The sequence below is a fragment of the Sapajus apella genome, unplaced genomic scaffold, assembly GCF_009761245.1.
Source record: "Sapajus apella isolate SASKATOON/1434 unplaced genomic scaffold, GSC_monkey_1.0 scaffold57, whole genome shotgun sequence".
In the NCBI taxonomy this organism is placed as follows: Eukaryota; Metazoa; Chordata; class Mammalia; order Primates; family Cebidae; genus Sapajus; species Sapajus apella.
In genome coordinates, this window is record NW_022436997.1 from 10,971,417 (window position 1) to 10,992,902 (window position 21,486).

At 38.5% G+C, this 21,486-nt stretch overlaps 1 protein-coding gene across 1 annotated transcript in view; it reads right to left on the minus strand.

Moving 5' to 3' along the window:
* Positions 1-823: 823 nt before the first annotated feature.
* Positions 824-21,486, minus strand: part of GALNT1 (polypeptide N-acetylgalactosaminyltransferase 1) — a 78,008-nt gene continuing 57,345 nt past the window's right edge. Inside the window, exons 10-12 of the mRNA XM_032245318.1 lie at positions 9,482-9,580; positions 8,694-8,828; positions 824-2,816 (exon numbers count right to left, since the gene is read on the minus strand). Coding sequence (XP_032101209.1) covers positions 2,670-2,816; positions 8,694-8,828; positions 9,482-9,580 — 381 coding nt within the window. The 3' untranslated portion in view covers positions 824-2,669. The remainder of the gene's footprint in view (positions 2,817-8,693; positions 8,829-9,481; positions 9,581-21,486) is intronic.

The window sequence follows — 21,486 nt, forward strand, 5'->3', positions numbered from 1 at the left end:
TTGGTATACTTCTTGGAGGATGAGAAGAACATCAAATCCTTACAAAGAGGAACCTCTGTTTTCCAGCTAAACGTAGAATGGGGGCAATGAGGACATGGCCTACATGATGTCTTCTATCTGCGGAATAGATGAATGTTCCCAATGTTCAGTGGCAGTACTATTTCTCAAGAATGCCAAATTAGGACAGAGAGACATATTAAAAAAAGACTGGGACTGGAGTGGGGTGAATAGATGTGAGAGATTCAAATTATCCTTAATTGTCACATTTATAAATTCTTCACTGGTTAAATAATAATCCCTTTTTTCATCCTTCATTTTCTTTTTTTTTTTTTTTTAAGAGACATGGTCTCTTCTGTGTTGCCCAGACTGGAGTGTAGTGGCACCATCATAGCTCACTGCAACCTCAAACTCCTGGCCTCAAGTGGTCCTACAGTGTCAGCTTCCCAAAATGCTGGAATTATAGGTATGAGCCAATACCCAGCCATTGTTTTTTCATTCTTTTCTTCCCAATTTGATTTATAATAGAGTGATAAGCATCTGCCTAATTACAAATAATTATGATAAACCAGGATCCACTCTAACTTCAAATAAAAACCAATTTAATTCACAACTATTCAGGAATAGTTTGTATTTTCAAAGTATTTAGGAATTCTTTAATTAGAAAAATAAAGGCAATAGGATTATCTGTCAGGTTCTAAAAGTACCCATGAATTAAATCACTTACATCCCCCACTTAAAAAACAAAACAAAACCTTAAATCACATTGCTGTTAGGCTTTCATACAGTAAGAAATAAGACCAAGCAATGCTGGAGTACAAAAACCTGAAATTCTGAGCATGAAAATAATTTATTGATTAGACATCTTGCTTATTCAGGCATTAGGCCTACTGGAGATAGAATTAACACAGCTCATGGAAAAGGAAAAAAAAAAAATTCCATCCAGCACCTGCTTCCTTTCAAATTTCCTGGGGACGTGGTTTATGCATTTTGTACTATAGCCTCACCCTAAAGCATCCCCATGTGCTTGATGTTGATTAACTTGAACAGGATATGAGAAACTCTGTGTACACTCAACCTGGCAAGTATAATTAACGATGCGACTTTCGGAAACATTCTTAGGCACAAGAAATAGCACTGCCTGCAGTGAAAGTCCTTGATAATCAAAAGAATTCCATTAAATATAATTTTACAGATACGAAAGAAAATATATGCATTTTTGCCAACAGACTGCTCTACATATCAGAAAAAATGTCTTAATGAGATTCCTTCTATGAGATTACAAGATTACTTTTTAATTGACAACTTTTAATTGACACACAGGTGATTCTGTGGTATTAAAAATCAGAAAAATAAAACTGATTTAGCCCAATAAAATTTAGAAAAGAAATGCAAGCCTATTAATATGGAGTAACAGCTGCACTTCTTTGGCTAAGTCATTAAAAAATGCCAATTAAACATTTTCAGTCAAATTTTATTTTTTAAAAAAGCAGCAGATAAACATTACAATTCAATAATCTAAATATGTACTTGACAATGAAGCATATCTGAGTATGGAGTGAAAAAGGTTTTCCAAAAAACCATCAAATATATTGTCTCCAAATACCCAAATAATAAATCACTTCTGCAGGCTTTCTGTTAAGTGGAATCATAAACAAAGAACTGAAGATTTATTGCTGTGAAAACAAATCTGTGGTACAGTAGTATGAATCCTGGGTATTAAGCAAAATCAGGTGGGTCAAGAAGTTGAAAATGATAAGAAATTTGTGTGTGTGTATGTGCACTCATAAATCTGTAAGCCAGTTGACCCAAGAACAACTGAAACACTTGTTGAGACTGGACATTATGTTAAATTCCGAAGGCAATTAAAAATTACAATTCCAAATTTCAGCCCAGAAACCAAACAAACAAACAAACAAAAAAAAACTGTAGAGAGAAATTAAAACTATATTCAAAGAGTTTTTTTTTTCAGCTCAATTTCAGCACCCCAAGGAAAATAAAAGCATCCATGACTCTCACAGATGAAAATAAAATGAATGTCATAGGAATCAGTTATTTTTCCCCACTGAGGTATAAAATCTATATAGAAATTTGATACTATACTATAACAAATTGTACTTCTCATAGTTCTGTTTTAATTTCCTTTAAACCCTGTTTAATATAGTTTGTTGTTGTTATTGTTGTAAAAATCTTGTTTTCATGGTTCTGTGTCTGGTTCCAGTTCATTTATTTCAATATCAATATTTAATATACTGGCTACCAGTTCTAATCAGGAAAGAAAATCTTGGAAATCTCTTCATTATGACAGCACATTCAGCAGAAATTACTGATGTGCGAGCAAACCATAAAAGGTATAGTTCTCCAGAAAGCATATTTTGTTGACTTTTTTCATTGTCTCAATATTCTTTAGCATGATTTTCAGAGAAAGACTCTCAATCTTGTAAACATCAGTGTGCACAGTCTCATTACTATGCAGTTTCACGTCAGTGGACAGGAAGGCTGGTTCACAGCTAGTGAAAAGCTAGAGAAGTTTAAGTTTTAATGGCTGATAAACCTTACATCCAGGAGAAGGAAAGCACTTTTCCTTTTTTGCTGCTTAAGAATGTGGCAGAAATGTATGCTGAGGTAGCCCAGTCAATCCTTATTTTTTTCATTTTTTTGTAAATTTGGTCTCAGAATATTTCTGGCAGGGTGACGTTTCGAAGAAGCCACTGCTGGGACCGACTTCCATTGCAGTCTCTAATGCTGGGCACCTGGCTATCCTCTTCTGTGGCTTTATCCAGGCACTGATTACTGTTCACATGCTGCAGGGTTAATTTCTGAAAATAACAGAAAAAAAACCTTAACAGGAGAGTGGAAGAAAACAAAACACCTCAAGCATCAGTTTTGGTGATTATGAAATTCCTCTGTAGAAAAGGTGTTTTGTTTGTTTGTTTGTTTGGTTTTTAAATATACATTATTAAAAAGACAATGGAGAAAATGAAGGTGATAGATTAGATAGATAAAGAGGTATGAGGGAGGGAGAAAGACACTGGGGTCCAATAGTATGCACTTGACTTGCAGCAAGATGACCTAAATTCTAAGTCCTAATTCTGGCATAAGCTCTGTAGCACTATGAGAAGTTTCTCTTTTTTTGTGCTTCAGTTTCCTAAACAACAAAAAAAGACCAGATTAGTGGTTCCTAATTTAGGATTCTCAACCTATTTTCAAACAGCTGTTTCAAAATTGTTTCATTTCTCTGTGATAAGGCTGTTAAAGCTAATTCTGTGATTCCAAGCTCAAGTTTTTAGAAACTCAGGTCTTTCTGATAACTCAAAATCGTAAGAATGTTGGGACAGCTGAGATTTCATACAATCAGTCTTACGCCTATGTCCATAGCAAACCCAGAGGCTATCCTGGTGGTTAAAGGAGATGATGTGGTACAGAAAGAAAAGCACAGGAATGTGGAGTTGAGTTCACAGCCTGGGTAACTTGAAGTTTCTCCTTTTAAAACTCAGGATCACATTACATATTTTGAGCAGATTTTGGGACAGTACACAGGTAATGAAGATAAAGTACATAGTGCCTCAACTACAAAGGAGATTCTTAATAAATGGTTAGTAGACACAGCCATATATTTCATCTAGTTATTTAAGTTCTAGATTTGATGCTGCAACATGTTAATAGGATAATTTTGAAAGGGCAGGGCAGGTAAGAATTAACAGACAGACAGTTACAATGATCCACACCAATGATTGTGATCATTTGCTCTGGTCATGTTAAGGACTTTAAAGTAGCTGTACACAGGAATTTGCATTAAGCATTAATCTAAAAATGTGTATTAAGGAAATGTAAAATGTTTAACACGTAGTTATCTGATTATTTTACTCATGGCTCTATTTTAATGTAGTTCTTTTATCTGAAATATTTCATTTTCATGAGGCCTCTTTTGCATCTATTAGAACTTAAAACAAAATCTAATAATTGTTTACAACTACTTGGGCTTCCAGTCATTCATTATTCTGTGTTGTGGTCAAAGTAGGACCTGGCAGGTGACAGTCTCCCTTTGCAGGTGTCAATATCGACACTGTCTTTAGGTTCAGGATTCTATCTTTAACACTTGCAAACGTAAGACTAGAACCTGGAAGACAGTCAGCACGGCTGTGGGATATTCTTTTTTTTAAATGCAGACTTGTGTAGTTTATTAGTTGAGAGGAGGGGCTTTGCAGTCAGACATTCCTGGGGTGATTTCTACATTGGTTACATACCAACTATATACTTCTGAGCAAAAACTTAAACTCTTTGAGACCCAGTTTCCTTATCTTTAAAGAGAGGACAAAAATACCTCATGGGCTTTTATAAGGAAACACTGAGATAATGTACATAAAGTGCTCCCTATCCCATTGTACGTAAATGTAATTGTACCATTTATCAGCAAATACCTGATAAATGGTACAATTACATTTACATTCAATGGTAATCTGCATTCATAGACTAATGCTTATTATTGGAAAACACAACATCCAAGCAACGTCCTGAGCAGTCATGGACACATCCAGCAGCCAGAGTGCTGCAGCTCAGCGTGCACATTGCTGCCAATGCCTTCAGTCTCAGGAAAGACAGCAGCAACAGAACCTCTCAAACATTCCAGGAGTTCCCCCAAAGCTTATCCCAGTGGCCTCCCTCATCAGGCCCATGGTCACTATTACTAAAAACAAAAAAATCCCCAACTAAGCACAACAAAAAATTTAGTTGGGAGACTTGGTCTCTCTCAACCTAATTTCTAAAAATGTGCATTTCACTTAAAATCATTAAAATAAACCCATCACAGGGCCAGGCACGGTGGCTCACGCCTGTAATCCCAGCACTTCGGGAGGCCGAGGCCGGTGGATCATGAGGTCAAGAGATTGAGACCATCCTGGTCAACATGGTGAAACCCTGTCTCTACTAAAAATACAAAAAATTAGCTGGGCATGGTGGCGCGTGCCTGTAATCTCAGCTACTCAGGAGACTGAGGCAGGAGAATTGCCTGAACCCAGGAGGCGGAGGCTGCGGTGAGCCAAGATCGCGCCATTGCACTCCAGCCTGGGTAACAAGAGTGAAACTCCATCTGAAAAAAAAAAAATCACAAAGATACAGGTTATTGCTCTGTGCTGAGTATTTAACTGTTCAACATCATGACAGAATCCCCATAACTTGGGAGATGAGCAGCACCCCCAGGAGGCCTGGACTTTGATGGAGAACACTGTTCCAGATACAACTCTGGCTGCTGATAGCAGGCATAAAGTCTTGTGGCTTTGAACTCTGCAGGGTAGGGAGCTGTCATCACAGCACTCCTCAGAGGACCCAGGCAGCACCAGCTAGTTTCCATCCAGAGAGAGCTGGACTAAGGCAACAGGACAAGCAAGTGACAAGCATTTAACTGTAACCTTTAAGAAGAGGATAAAAGCTATAATTAATCATTGAGTAAAGTGTACCTGCATCCTAGAAGAAAATAATTTGCCCACCTCCTAATCTCTAGATGCAACTAGGTCTAAAATCTGCATTTTATTCCAAAAAGGACAGATACAAGTAGTCAAAGCAAAAGAGCCCAGTGCCTTATAAATTTTATGTAATATATAATATAAGATTCAAAACTATTAATCAAAAATAGCATGGTATTGTGCAAAGAAACCTGGATTAAGAATAAAGAGTTACAGACTTGAGATCTAGTCATACTATTTACCTGCTCTGGGACCCTGGGCAATTATTTTCCATTCTGAGCTTCAATTTCTACTTGTATAAAAAGTATCCTGGGTTTAATTTCTAGGTTCCTTTGAAATGTGAGTGTTCATGATTTTGGGTTTAGATTACAGATTACTGACTTAACTCTTCTGATATTTTTCTATACTGTTAAGTTTTCAATGGATGGAGGCAGGACAATTCTGATGGGCTGTTCCCCTCCAGTGCTTCCCCTGCAGTCTGCTCAGGCTGTTGGAGCTGCAATGCAATTCAACTTCTCCCTCTGCCCAGGGAGAAAAATGTACTCCTTTAACAGATTTTAACCCAGAAAGTGCTCCTTAATAAACATCCTGAATGTTCAACTTTATCTTATAGTCTGCTTCTGGGAGAAATCAACCCGTGGCATTAATGTTTTATCTCAGAGGGAAAAAGCCTTGCAAAGTTATCTAGAAGTTTTAAAACTTTACACTCGTAAATGGCTCTTTCTAAATTCTCTAAACTATCTCCAGCTGCTTACTTGTCTTATCAAACATTTACTTTTGGAATACTGTTGTGGTAGAGTTTGTAGATTGGCTAGCCAACAGTCCTTCCCAATCCATGTCTCTCTTGACTATCTCACACTCTAACGACTAGAAAACCAAAACTTGCTTTCCCAGCTTCCTCTGCAGCTAGAGGTCACTATGGGATGAAGTTCTGGTCCATAAGACATAGGTACAGCATGCTAATGGGGTTCCAGAAAAAGCTTTTGCTTTGCTAATAAAGAGTAACACATGTGGTAGTGTACCATTCCCCTTCCCCTTTTCTTTCTGCTTGGAGTTGGGATGTGATAGTCAGAGCTGTAGCAGCCATCTTGTGGCCACAAGGAAAAGCTAAGAATATTACAACAATGTTATAATCACTATGCCACTGAATTTACTTACCTCTAGACTTATGTAATAAAAATAAATCCCTATTTGTTTTAGCTGTCATAAATAGATTTTAATAAATATTGCCTAGTTAATATACTGTCATTTTCCAGAGGCTTTTTCACTTTAAAAATTTTGTGGTTGTCACAATGGCTATGGGGTGCCACTCGCACATACTATCTGGAGCCAGAGATGCTACACACCCTGCAATGCATGCAGCAGTCACACACAAAATGGCAGTAGCACATACCATGGGAAACCCTGAAACAGAATATTCAGGCCATTTCCAATGGCCATATTAACTGAGCTATTATTATAGGTAATATTATTTTTTCTATAATCTGATATTGTGAAAGACCCAGGATTTATAAAAGATGATCTCTGTCCTCTAGGATCTAAGAATCTAATAGTGGAGAAAAGACTGCTAGATAGATAACTACAAAGAAGTACAGATTATTATAGAGGTCAGAAATTACTGAATTATGATTGACAGAGTTATTAATTTCAGGCTGGCATTCATGGAAGTGATGTCAAAGCTGGGTTCTTAAGAATGGGTAAGGTTTGTCAGAGGGAAGAGTGTTAGATGTAAACTTGGAAAGTACAGGGTATGTTCATGGAAAAGCATATTGATGATTAAAGTAGAACATGGTTGGTGTATGACACAGTATAGGAAGGAAAGACAGCCAATGCCATAACTTTGGACGTCTCCATTTAAGGATGAAGGAGAGAGAGACTAGCCAACAAAAGGAACAGAAAACAAACTTAAGACAAGAACCTAAACAGTAGTGCATCATATGGTGAAGGGATAAGAGGATATGCAAATATCAGGCCAGGACGGGTGCAATGGCTCATGCCTGTAATCCTGTCACTTTGGGAGGCTAAGGCAGGCGGATCACCCGAGGTCAGGAATTTGAGATCAGCCTGGCCAACATGGCGAAACCTCATCTCTACTAAAAGTACAAAAATTAGCCAGGCATGGTGGCGGGCACCTGTAATTCCAGCTACTCAAGAGGTTGAGGCAGGAGAATAGCTTGAACCCGGGAGGTGGAAGTTGCAGTAGCTGAGATCGTGCCACTCCACTCCAGCATGGGCAACAAGAGCAAGGCTTCGTCTCAAAAAAAAGAAAAAGAAAAACTATCAGGCCAGGCATGATGGCTCATCCCAGCACTTTGGGAGGGTGAGGTGGGTGAATCGCTTGAGTCCAAGAGTTCAAGCCCAGCCTGGACAACACGGTGAAACTCTGTCTCCACAAAATTACAAAAATTAGCTGGGCATGATGATATATGCCTGTGGTCCCAGCTCTTCTGGAGGCTGAGGCGGGAGGATAGCTGGAGGCTGAGGTGGGAGGAGAGCTTGAGCCTGGGAGGTGGAGGTTGTGGGAGCTGTGACTGCAGCACTGGACTCCAGCCTGGGTGACAGAGCAAGACCCTGTCTTAAAAAAAAAAAAAATCATCTGCTTAGTGGCACTACATGCCTTAGAGAAGGTAAGCCAAATTAAAAAGAACCAGAGAAAGAGATATTAAATTATGTTGGTGCTGGTTCCAGAATGACAAGGCAAAAGCACAAGTAAAAAATTAGGCAGATAGGTGGAAAGAGGTTTACCACAGATGCTTTTAAGTACCTCCGTGTTAGCCTATTGGAGAAAAAAGTTCTAGACAAAAGGAAAGATAAATATGAAAGGTTCTGTTACATATGTCACTAAGAAATCATCACAAGCCAGAGAACTTCATTAATTAAAACTTACCTTTTACTTAAGTGTTTAATTAAGTAATTTTAAAAGCCTACTTTCTGCCTCATTTCTTCCAAGCTAGACTATAGAACTTGAAGACATACAGAAGGAACGGTGGCTACTCAGTAAACAAGGTCCCAGGGATTGGCGGCAACTGTAATTTTGTAAGACTAAAATTTAATTATTAGGGATATTAAAACATGTTTATTTTACTTATTTTTCCTACCTGTCAATATTTAGTGTATAAGAAAAGTTTGATCCATATTCAAAGTCCACAAGAATTCATTCCTTTAGTTATAAAGTATACAAATATACCCAGTGACACACACAATTTTATTCCTATAGGCAACTGCATAACTTACCACTGAGTCATACTCCCACAGTTGGTTGCCTTTTAGGTGGTGGCATTTGAGCATTGTAACTGGGCCATTAAGTTTGGAGACATCCAAGCAAAGGTCATCTGTTCTAATTTCTTTGTTGGCAGTGTAAGAGAAAACCTGGAAATAAAAATGCACGCATATAAACAGAAAAAACCAAATTAGTCAGCATTTTAGATACCCAATTATCTGTCAGGGAAAATACAAGTACTTCAAGGTACATGATTTCTGTACTTTATTAAAGTAATGAAGGACAAAGTGATTCAGAAAAGCTACCACTAATTTACGTTGACGTTATGTTACTAATTTTCTTGCTTACAAGGTGAAGCAAAAATGACCTTGAGCTCTCTATACAGTGAATGTATTGTCAAGGGTTGTCATCTGTTTGAATAAAAAGGGAAAAATAAATTTTGTGCTCAGCAATGTAAATACAGTTCTTACAATGGGCCTTTCACAAATATTTAAAAAAAAAATCACTGGATTGAAAGCTTCCTTCACCTAAAAGTCTTTATTATTTTCTCTTTTTTTTTTTTTTTTTTGAGACGGAGTTTCGCTCTTGTTACCCAGGCTGGAGTGCAATGGCGCGATCTCGGCTCACCGCAACCTCCGCCTCCCGGGTTCAGGCAATTCTCCTGCCTCAGCCTCCTGAGTAGCTGGGATTATTTTCTCTTAAAGGAAGGAAAATATTTCCGGAACAATGTCATGGGATACAAAAGGCAAAGTAAAAACAAATCTGAAAATTATCCCTTTTAAGAATTTACTGAGATACTCACTTGATTACCCCCCATACCATGGCAATTAAAAATTCCAACTTTTTCATTCTCTTTTCTGGCCATGTTATCTAGACACTGATTTGTTTCCACGTTTCGTATCTACGGGACAATGAATAATGAAAATATCAGGAGTTGGAGAAGTTAACCGGACAGACAAACACACACAGATACACTAAAAAACAACCTAAACTTTCCCTGGCACTACTCTGAAATGGCCAATTGGCCTATCACTCTCTGGCTATCTAAAATTCATTGGTCTAGAAAGGTCTTACAAACTGTCTACATAATTTCTGTGTTTATGGGGGGAAATCCTTAATATTTTTTTTTTCAAGCTATTCCTTTCAAATTTGTATTGAGTTCAACAAACTCTACTTTGGTTAATAATTTAAAGCAATTAACTCCCTGAAGACACTATTATCAATCAAGATATACCCAGTGACACACATAATTTTATTACTATAGGCAAATGTATAACTTATTAATTAAAAACAATTTTGATAACTACTCTGATGGTATAGGAGAGACAAAGGTAAGTCTAGTCAGAGCTTGGAACTTGTCTTACCCTGGAAGTTTAAGCATAATGTGGTACAAATGCTGCTCTTTCACTAGACATTTGTAGATTACATAAAAGGAATTTAAGTCAGTCATCAGAATTAGGAGCAATATTTTAAGTAATGCCCCTTGATATTTTGTTTCCTCTAAACTGTTACACTTTAAAAGCATAGGGCAAATTAACAGACATCTGAAAGTCTTAAATCTATTCCCATGTACGGTGTTGTCAGCAGCTTAAGCCAGAAGGGAAACTACGTCTGTTGTGTCATACAGGTTTTTTTAAAAAGGTAACTACTTTTGTGTGATAGATAAAGTAGGGGTAAAGTTAAAATCACATATAAGCCAGTTACTTCTATAAATAAATACATAGTTTGCATATTATTCCAATATTCCCAAGCAGCCAGGAATAAAAAAGGAGGGTTCTGGCATAAAAGACTCAGGTTTAAATAAAAGTTGCCTAAACCTTTTGAGATCAGGAACTCTGGGGTAATGTCAGCTCTATGCTGATGCTTGTAAGACAACGTATCAAGGCACCTAATTCAGAGTCCAGCATGACTGGGCTCAGAGACAGTAATAAATAATCTGCACTGTCACTTTACCACTAGTCACACCTATCTTACTATTCCACCAAAATCTCAAAATCGGTTCATTGAAAACAGGATTTTTCTATTTTCTAATATGAACACTTCATCATCTTCACATTTTAATATGTCCCATCCCATCCCCCCTTGAGAACTGCTACTTGAAACAAATCTCATTTTTATTCCTCCAAAATTTTCCCATTTTCCTGATATCAATGTTTATAAAAAATATATTTTATTGTACTTTAGGTTCTGGGGTACATGTGCAGAACATGTAGGACTACTGTATAGATACATACATGGCAATGAGGTTTGCTGCCTCCATCCCCCTCACTTTTATCTGGCATTTCTCCTCATGTTATCCCTTCCCAACCTCCCTACCCCTGACTGTTCCTCCCCTACCCCCACCAACAGACCCCAGTGAGTGATGCTCCCCGCCCTGCATCCATGTGTTCTCATTGTTCACACCCGCCTATGAGTGAGAACATGCAGTGTTTGATTTTCTATTCTTGTGTCAGTTTGCTGAGAATTATGGTTTCCAGATTCATCCATGTCCCTACAAAGGACACACATTCATCATTTTTTATGGCTGCATAGTGTTCCATGGTGTATATGTGCCACATTTTCCCTGTCCAGTCTGTTATCGATGGGCATTTGGGTTGTTTCCAAGTCTTTGCTATTGTAAACAGTGCTGCAATGAACATACGTGTGCATGTGTCCTTAAATAGAATGATTTATAATCCTTTGGATATATACTCAGTAATGGGATTGATGAGTCAAATGGAATTTCTATTTCTAGGTCTTTGAGGAATCACCACACTGTCTTCCACAATGGTTAAAGTAATTTACACCCCCACCAACAGTGTAAGAGTGTTCTTATTTCTCCACATCCTCTCCAGCATCTGTTGTCTCCCGATTTTTTAATGATTGCCATTCTAACTGGTGTGAGATGGTATCTCAGTGTGGTTCTGATCTGCATTTCTCTAATGACCAGTGATGAGCATTTTTTCATATGTCTGTTGGCCTCATATATGTCTTCTTTTGAAAAGTATCTGTTCATGTCCTTCGCCCACTTTTGAATGGGATTCTTTGTTATTTTCTTGTAAATCTGTTTTAGTTCTTTGTAGATTCTGGATATTAGCCCATTAGTTGATGCAGTTTCTTCATTGTGCCGATGCTCTTTACCATTTGGTACATTTTTGGAGTGGCTGTTACTGGTTGTTCCTTTCTATGTTTAGTGCTTCTTTCAGGAGCTCTTATAGGGCAGGCCTGGTGGTGATGAAATCTCTGAGTAATTGCTTGTTCGTAAAGGATTTTATTTCTCCTTCGCTTGTGAAGCTTAGTTTGGCTGGATATGAAATTCTAGGTTGAAAGTTCTTTTCTTTAAGGATGCTGAATATTGGCCCCCACTCTCTTCTGGCCTTTAGGGTTTCTGCAGAGAGATCCGCTGTGAGTCTGATGGGCTTCCCTTTGTGGGTAACCCGACCTTTCTCTCTGCCTGCCCTTAGGATTTTTTCCTTCATTTCAACACTGGTGAATCTGATGATTGTGTGCCTTGGGGTTGCTCTTCTTGAGGAATATCTTTGTGGTGGTCTCTGTATTTCCTGGACTTGAATATTGGCCTACCTTACTAGGTTGGGGAAGTTTTCCTGGATAATATCCTGAAGAGTGTTTTCCAGCTTGGATTCATTCTCTCTGTCACATTCAGGTACACCTATCAAACGTAGATTAGGTCTTTTCACATAATCTCATATTTCTTGGAGGCTTTGTTCATTTTTCCCTCTTTTTTCTCTAATATTGCCTTCTTGTTTTATTTCACTGAGTTGACCTTCAACCTTTGATATCCTTTTTTCTGCTTGGTCAATTCAGCTATTTAAACTTGCATATGCTTTGCAAAGTTCTCGTGTTGTGTTTTTCAGCTCCATCAATTCATTTATATTCTTCTCTGAGCTGTTTATTCTCATTAGCATTTCATCAAATCTTTTTTCAAGGTTCTTAGTTTCTTTGCATTGGGTTAGAATATGTTTTTGAGCTCAGAGAAGTTTGTTATTACCCACTTTCTGAAGCCTGTTTCTGTCAATTCATCAGACTCATTCTCCATCCAGCCTTGTTCTGTTGCTGGTGAGGAGTTGTGATCCCTTGGAAGAGGAGAGGCATTCTGGTTTTGGGTGTTTTCCTCCATTTTGTGCTGGTTTCTTCTCATCTTTGTGGATCTATCTACCTGTGGTCTTTGTAGTTGGTGACTCTCGGATGGAGTCTCTGAGTGGATGTCCTTTTTGTTGATGATGAAGTTATTTCTATTTTTTAGTTTTCCTTCTAACAGTAAGGCCTCTCTGCTGTAAGACTACTGGAGGTTCACTCGAGACCCTGCTTGCCTGGGGATCACCTGTGGTGGCTGCAGAACAGTAACGGCTGTTGCCAATTTCTTCTTCTGCTATTTTTGTCCCAGAAGGGTACCTGCCAGATGTCTGCCTGAGCTCTCCTTTATGAGGTGTCTCTTTGGATATATGGGGGTTCAGGAGCTGCTTGAGGAGACAGTCAGTCCCTTATAGAAGCTCAAGTGCTGAGTTGTGAGATCCATTGTTCCATTCAGAGCTGCTGGGCAGGTACATTTAAGTCTGCTGCAATGGAACTCATAACCACCTTTTTCTCCCAGGTCCTCTCTCCTGGGAAGGTAGGCTTTATTTATAAGTTCCTGATGTGCTGCTGCCTTTTTTCAGAGATGCCCTGACCAGTGAGGAGGTAGCCTAGTCACAGTCTGCCAGCAGAGGTGTTGCTGCGCTTCCGTGGGCTCTGCCCAGCTGCTGTGTGAACTTCCTTACAGTTTTGTTTATAGAGGTATAGTTAGAACTGCCTCAGTAATGGCGGACTGCCTCGGTAATGGTGGATGCCCTTCCACCACAGAGCTGGATCATCCTGGGTCCAGCTGTGCTTGCTGTGAGACTCTTGATCCAGAGAGTTTCGGATTGCTGGTCTTTGTGGGGTGGAACCTGCCAAGCCACATCACCTGGCTCTCTGTTTCAGCCCCCTTCTTTTCAGTTGAATGGGTGACTGTCTCCCAGGTGTTCTGTGCTAGTTGAAACGGCTGCCCAGATTTGTGTGAGTTTTTGTGCGGAGATCCTCTGCAAACAGCCAAGCTGGAAACTTGTGGCACTTTTCTGCCCTGGAATCTCCTGTTCTGTGGGTAGTAAAATCTCATTTGGAAATGCAGTGATCACTCACCCTCTGTCTTCTTACTGGGAGCTGCAATCCAGAGCTGTTCCTATTTGGCCACCTTGGATCATCCCCTGATATTGCTATTTTTATTAATATTCTTACAACGTATCCAATTATTCAAGCTAGAAATTTTCAAGGTCTTTTCTTCTCAGGGTCGAATATATAATATCAGTTTCCAGGAATTCTTTTACCACATAATTGACATCATTATTTTTAATCCATTATTTTAATTGTGGAATCTATTACTTCATAAATAGGTTGTGTAAAAGATTTTAAGGTTAAATACACATTTGCATAAAGCACACCTTCCTTCATCCTGGTAGGTGATCAATTAATACCAGATGATGATGGCTGTGTCACTTGAAAAATAATTTAGTTCAGATTGAGCCAATCACAGTGACTGACCCACGTTTATAAACCTAGCACTTAAAGAGGCCAAGACAATAGGACTGCCTGAGCCTAGGAGTTTGAGAATGGGGGCCAATATTCAACATCTTAAAAGAATTTCCAACCCAGAATTTCATATCCAGCCAAATGAAGCTTCATAAGCAAAGGAGAAATAAAATCCTTTACAGACAAGCAAATACTGAGAGATTCTGTCACCACCAGGCCTGTCTTACAAGAGCTCCTGAAGGAAGCACTAAACATGGAAAGAACAACTAGTACCAGCCACTGCAAAAACATACCAAATTGTAAAGACCATCAACACTATGAAGAAACTGCATCAACTAGTGGGCAAAATAACCAGCTAGCATCATAATGACACGATCAAACTTACATATAACAATATTAACCTTAAATGTATACAGGCTAATTCCCAATGTAAATGCCCAAATTAAAAGATACAGACTGGCCAATTGGATAAAGAGTCAAGACTCATCGATGTGCTGTATTCAGGAGACCCATCTCACACACAAAAACACATACAGACTCAAAATAAACAGAGGGAGGAATCTTTACCAAGCAAATGGAAAGCAAAAAAAAAGTGTGTGGGGGGGTTGCAGTCCTAATCTCTGATAAAACAGACTTTAAACCAATAAATATCGAAAGAGACAAAGAAGGGCATTACATAATAATAAAGGGATCAATGCAACAAGAGCTAACGATCCTAAATATATATGCACCCAATACAGAAGCACCCAGATTCATAAAACAAGTTCTTAGAGACCCACAAAGAAACTTAGACTCCCACACAATAATAGTGGGAGATGATAACACCCCACTGTCAATATTACATCAATGAGACAAAATTATCAAGGATATCCAGGACTTGAACTCAGCTCTGGACCAGTGGACCTAACAGACATCTACAGAACTCTCTATACCAAATCAATAGAATATACATTCTCAGCACCACATTGCACTTACTCTAAAATTGACCACATAATTGGAAGTAAATCACTCCTCAGCAAATGCAAAAGAATGGAAATCATAATAAACAACAGTCTCTCAAACCACAGTGCAATCAAGTTAGAACTCAGGATTAAGAAAACTCAAAAACGCACAACTACACGGAAACTGAACAACCTGCTTCTGAATGACTACTGGGTAAATAATGAAATGAAGGCAGAGATAGAGATGTTCTTTGAAACGAGAACAAAGACACAATGTACCAGAATCTCTGGGACACATTTAAAGCAGTGTCAAGAGGGAAACTTATAGCAATAAATGCCCACAAGAGAAAGCAGGAAAGATCTAAATTCAAACTCTAACATCACAATTAAAAGAACCAGAGAAGCAAGAGCAAACAAATTCAAAAGCTAGCAGAAGACAAGAAATAACTAAGAGCAGAACTAAAGAAGATAGAGACACAAAAAAACCCTTCAAAAAAATCAATAAATCCAGGAGGTAGTTTTTTAAAAAGCTCAACAAAGTAGACTGCTAGCCAGACTAATAAAGAAGAAAAGAGAGAAGAATCAAACAGACACAATAAAAAAATGGTAAAGGAGATATCACCACTGATCTCACAGAAATACAAACTACCATCAGAGAATACTATAAAACCTCTATGCAAATAAATTAGAAAATCTAGAAGAAATGGATAAATTCCTGAACACATACACCCTCCCAAGACTAAGCCAGGAAGAAGTCAAATCCCTCAACAGACCAAAAACAGGTTTTTAAATTGAGGCAGTAATTAATAGCCTACCAACCAAAAAACATCCAGGACCAGATGGATTCATAGCTGAATTCTACCAGAGGTACAAACAGGAGCTGGTACCATTCCTTCTGAAATGATTCCAAACCATAGAAAAGGAGGGAATCCTCCCTAACTCATTTTATGAGGCCAGCATCATCCTGATACCAAAACCTGGCAGAGACACAACAAAAAAAGAAAATTTCAGGCTAGTATCTCTGATGAATATCGAAGTAAAAATGCTCAATGAAATACTGGCAGACCAAATCCAGCAGCACATCAAAAAACTTATCCACCATGATCAAGTCGGCTTCATCCCTGGCATGCAAGGCTGGTTCAACATACGCAAATCAATAAATGTAATCCATCACGTAAACAGAACCAATGACAAAAACCACATGATTATCTCAATAGATGCAGAAAAGGCCTTCAACAAAATCAACAGCCCTTCATGCCAAAAAGCTCAATAAACTAGGTATTGATGGAATGTATCTCAAAATAATAAAAGCTATTTATGACAAACCCACAGCAATATCATACTGAATGGGCAAAAAACTGGAAGCATTCTCTTTGAAAACTGGCACAAGACAAGGATGCCCTATCTCACCAGTCCCATTCAATATAATACTGGAAGTTCTGGCCAGGGCAATCAGGCAAGAGAAGGAAATAAAGGGTATTCAAATAGGAAAAGAGGAAGTCAAATTGTCTCTGTTTGCAAATGACATGATTGTATATTTAGAAAACCCCATTAGCTGTTTTGGGCTGAGATTAGCTCTCAGCCCAAAATCTCCTTAAGCTAATAAGCAACTTCAGCAAAGCCTCAGGTTACAAAATCAATGTGCAAAAATCACAAGCATTCCTATATACCAATAACAGATGGCGAGCCAAATGATGAGTGAACTGCCATTCACAACTGCTACAAAGAGAATAAAATATCTAGGAATACAATTTACAAGAGATGTGAAGGACCTCTTCAAGGAGAACTACAAACCACTGCTCAAGGATATGAGAGGACACAAACAAATGGAAAAACATTCCATGCTCATGGATAGGAAGAATCAATATTGTGAAAATGGCATACTGCCTAAAGTAATTTATAGATTCAATGCTATTCCCATCAAGCTACCATTGGCTTTCTTCACAGAATTGGAAAAAACTTCTTTAAATTTCATATGAAACCAAAAGAGAGCCTGCATACCAAGACAATTCTAAGCAAAGCGGACAAAGCTGGAGGCATCATGCTATCTGACTTCAAACTATACTACAAGGCTACAGTAATCAAAACAGCATGGTACTGGTACCAAAACAGATATATAGACAAATGGAACAGAACAGAGGCCCCAGAAATACCACCACTCATCTACAACCATCTGATCTTTGACAAACCTGACAAAAACAAGCAATAAGGAAAAGACTCCCTATTTAATAAATGGTGTTGGGAAAACTGGCCAGCCATATGCAGAAAACTGAAACTAGATCCCTTCCTTACACCTTATACAAAAATTAACTCAAGATGGATGAAAGACTTAAATGTAAGACCTAAAACCATAAAAACCCTAGAAGAAAACCTAGACAATACCATTCAGGACATAGGCATGGACAAGGACTTCATGACTAAAACACCAAAAACAATGGCAACAAAAGCCAAAATAGACAAATGGGATCTAATTAAACTAAAGAGCTTCTGCACAGCAAAAGAAAGAATCACCAGAGTGAACAGGCAACCTTCAGAATGCGAGAAAATTTTGCCAATCTACCCATCTGACAAAGAGCTAACATCCAGAATCTACAGCAAAATTAAACAAATTTACAAGAAAAAAAAAAAAAAACCATCAAAAAATGTGCAAAGGTTAAGAAGAGACACTTCTCAAAATAAGACATTTATGCAGCCAACAAACATGAGAAAAAGCTCATCATCACTGGTCATTAGAGAAGTGCAAATTAAAACCACAATGAGATACCATCTCACACCAGTTAGAATGGCAATCATTAAAAAGCCAGGAAACAACAGATGCTGGAAAGGACATGGATAAATAGGAATGCTTTTACACTGTTGGTGGGAGTGAAAATTAGTTCAACCATTGTGGAAGACAGTATGGCAATTCCTCAAAGATCTAGAACCAGAAATAGTATTTGACCCAGCAATCTCATTACTGGGTATATACCCAAAGGATTATAAATTATTGTACTATAAAGACACATGCACATGTATGTTTATTGTAGCACTGTTCACAATAGCAAAGACTTGGAACCAACCCAAATGCCCAACAATTATAGACTGGATAAAGAAAATGTGGCACATATATACCATGGAATACTACTATACAATTATAAAAAAGGATAAATTCATTTCCTTTGCAGGGACATGGATGAAGCTGGAAGCCATCATTCTCAGCAAACTAACACAAGAACAGAAAACCAAACACCACAGGTTCTAACTCATAAGTGGAGATGAATAGTGAAAACACATGGACACAGGGAGAGGAACATCACACACTGGGGCCTGTCAGGGAGTGGGGGACTAGGGGAGGAACAACATTAGGAGAAACAGCTAATGCAGATGATGGGTGTGGCAAACCACCATGACACATGTATACCTATGTAACAAACCTGCACATTCTGGACATGTATCCCAGAACTTAAGGTATAATACAAAAAACAAAGCAAAAACGATGCCTTGCTGACAGAACTAAGTACTGCACTTCCCACCATTTAGCTATCCACCAGTCAAAATACTCATTCTGAGTACATTTCTTGATGTCTCCTGGATATGAGTGGTATTGCAAATATTTTTAATTTAAAAAGAAGCCTTCCTATAAAAACATTAAGGTTAGGAGATGGTACATGCTGCATACCATTCTGATTTTTAAAAAATACACACAAAGCTACCTTGAAAAAAAAAAAATGCAATTCTCCTGAAATTTAATAGGGTTCCCTATCACCTTCTAAGTATCTTATAATAAATAGACTTGGCTAATTTATTTCTATACGTGATCCTGCTAATAAATTAAATTCATTGTGCTTCTGCGCTAGGCACTGTTGTAAGAGATTTATACATAACAGCTTCTACTGTCCTTAAAAAATTCCTACAACTAATTCCCAACATGCGAGATCTGGGCCTTTATCCCTTGTGGTTACTACTGATCACTAGATGTTGAAAGTGGAGTTTCTCCAAGGACTGGAAACCACTGTTTCCCATCAGCTGTTAGAGTAAGGCGCAACAGAACTGTATCAAAAGCATGTGGTGAGGCCCAGGGGAGGTGGTTGGTGTGGTGAGAGACCCAGATTCAGGGTCCTGGTAGGGCCTGGAAGCACTCCTCCGATGTGTGGGGGAAACTGGAGATTACACTTCTGGAAGAGTACAGCTATGACGTTTGAGTTTCTAAGTGAATTTTACATTAGAGGGCAGAGGATTCTGTTTGGCTCAACAAATATGTGGCTTCTTTGTAGTTGAAGGGACATATGCTCTCCAGGTGGGTTCTTCTATATAACGACTAGCTAGAGAATAGTTCCCAGAGAATATTCTTCTTTGCTGTGTAGTGATACACATGGACTATGCCATCTATGGGGTGTGTAAGATGTTATCTTAAGGGCATGGAAAACTAGGATGACTCTTGGGTAAGTTTCGTCTTTTAAGATCCTAGGAAGGAGGGGACCATCTAACAGATTTGTTTGCTGGGAGTTAAATTTGAAGAGCCTTTGGAGGAGATGAAAATGAGGAACAAACATTTTCTATGGATGCTGAATCAAATGTTCAAAATTATAATTCCAGATAGCTGTAAGGCTATATAACCAATTACCAGCGTTCTAGCGAGATGTGGAGGGCAGAAATGGTGAAACACATACTTGTTTCAATGTTAATATTGGGATGAAAATAGGCATTTGGGTTGGATATTCAAAATCTGACATTTGAAAAAAAATTTACAACAGTCGAATCTGGAAAATATAGAAGGAAGAGAAAAAACACTGAAGAACTGAGGACTGGCTTGTAAGGATGTTCTAGGCAAATGTCTTATTTGTTGGACTTCTAAAGATGAGTGAGAACCTTCTGATAAAAGGCATTTTGAAGTTCAATCTAAGGATCGAATGGTCCAGATTCTTTCTGTATTCTCCCACTCTTCAGAGGATTTTATCCCATCTCTTGGTGTACACACAGTGTACAGCTAACTGCTCAGTGGTCGTATTACACTACCAATTCCTTTTAGATCACTCCTTTCAAATTACCTCTTGATGACTATCTTGGAAAGAGAAAAGCAAGAAATAAGCCTTGCCTGATAACATATTCAGTAGACATCAGGACATCTAATGGCAACTGAGATTCTAAATTATCAGGAACCCTTAAATAAAAGGCAGATTTCATATGGGAAAAGAAGGGAGCCTTTCTTGGTTGAAGTAGATACTCCTGAGTATCAATATGGTCCTGATGCTCTTAACAAAGTAGGAAGGTATCTACTGACAGGGTGGCTTGGGAATTTGATATGGTACATCCCTGTGAATTACGTTAATTCTAAATTATTTCAGAGTAGAGATAATTAGAGAGGGCATACATTCGTTACAACATTTGAAAACACTAGACTTGACAAGGCAAATATGGCCACCTCAACTTAAGACCTGAGAAGGAGAAATGGGTGAAATAACAGGGTAGCAGTTACATGTGACAAACAGTTGGATAACCTCCTGTGTTGGCTGTTTTAAAACAGCAGTGTTAATGTCTCCAGCACCATTCAGTAGAACTTTCTGAGATGTTGGAAATGTCTATATTTGTGCTAATATAGTAGCCACTAGTCACGTGTAGCATCGAGCACTTTAAATGTGGCTATTGTGACTGAAGAACTGACCTTTAAATTCTATTTAATTTTAATTAAATTTTCAGTTATTTTATTTTTTGAAACAGTCTCTTGCTGTCACCCAGGCTGGAATGCAGTAGCATGATCTTGGCTCACTGGAACTTCCACCCCCAGGGTTCAAGCAATTCTAGTGCCTCAGCCTCCCAAGTAGCTAGGACTACAGGTGGGTAGCACCACATCCAGCTAATTTTTTGGAATTTTTAGTAGAGACAGGGTTTCAGCATGTTGGCCAGGCTGGTCTCAAACTCCTGATCTCAAGTGATCCACCATATGTGGCCTAGTTTTAATTACATTCAATGTGGCCAACACATTGGAGGTGCAGGTCTAGATGCTGACACATAGGAGAAAAATATTCCACCATTTGTGAGGAGCTACTTGTCAATGATGGGAAATATTGCACAACGTGCTAATAAACCCAAGTTCTCACACCCTTGGCCACCCTATGAAAGCCATGTGGAAAGTGCCCAAGTTTAGTCTGTACTTTCTGAAACAGTGTAAATCCTAGGAAAGCTAAGTGATTTCAAGGGGAAAGATCAGTGAGTGAATGGTCCTCTTCATAGGAATTGTTTATGGCTGATTAACACATCTTTCCTTATGTGGCCAGGAATACCACTGACTCAAGCCAAGAAAATCTAGAAATGATACACAGACTGAAAGTATAAAGGGTGAAGA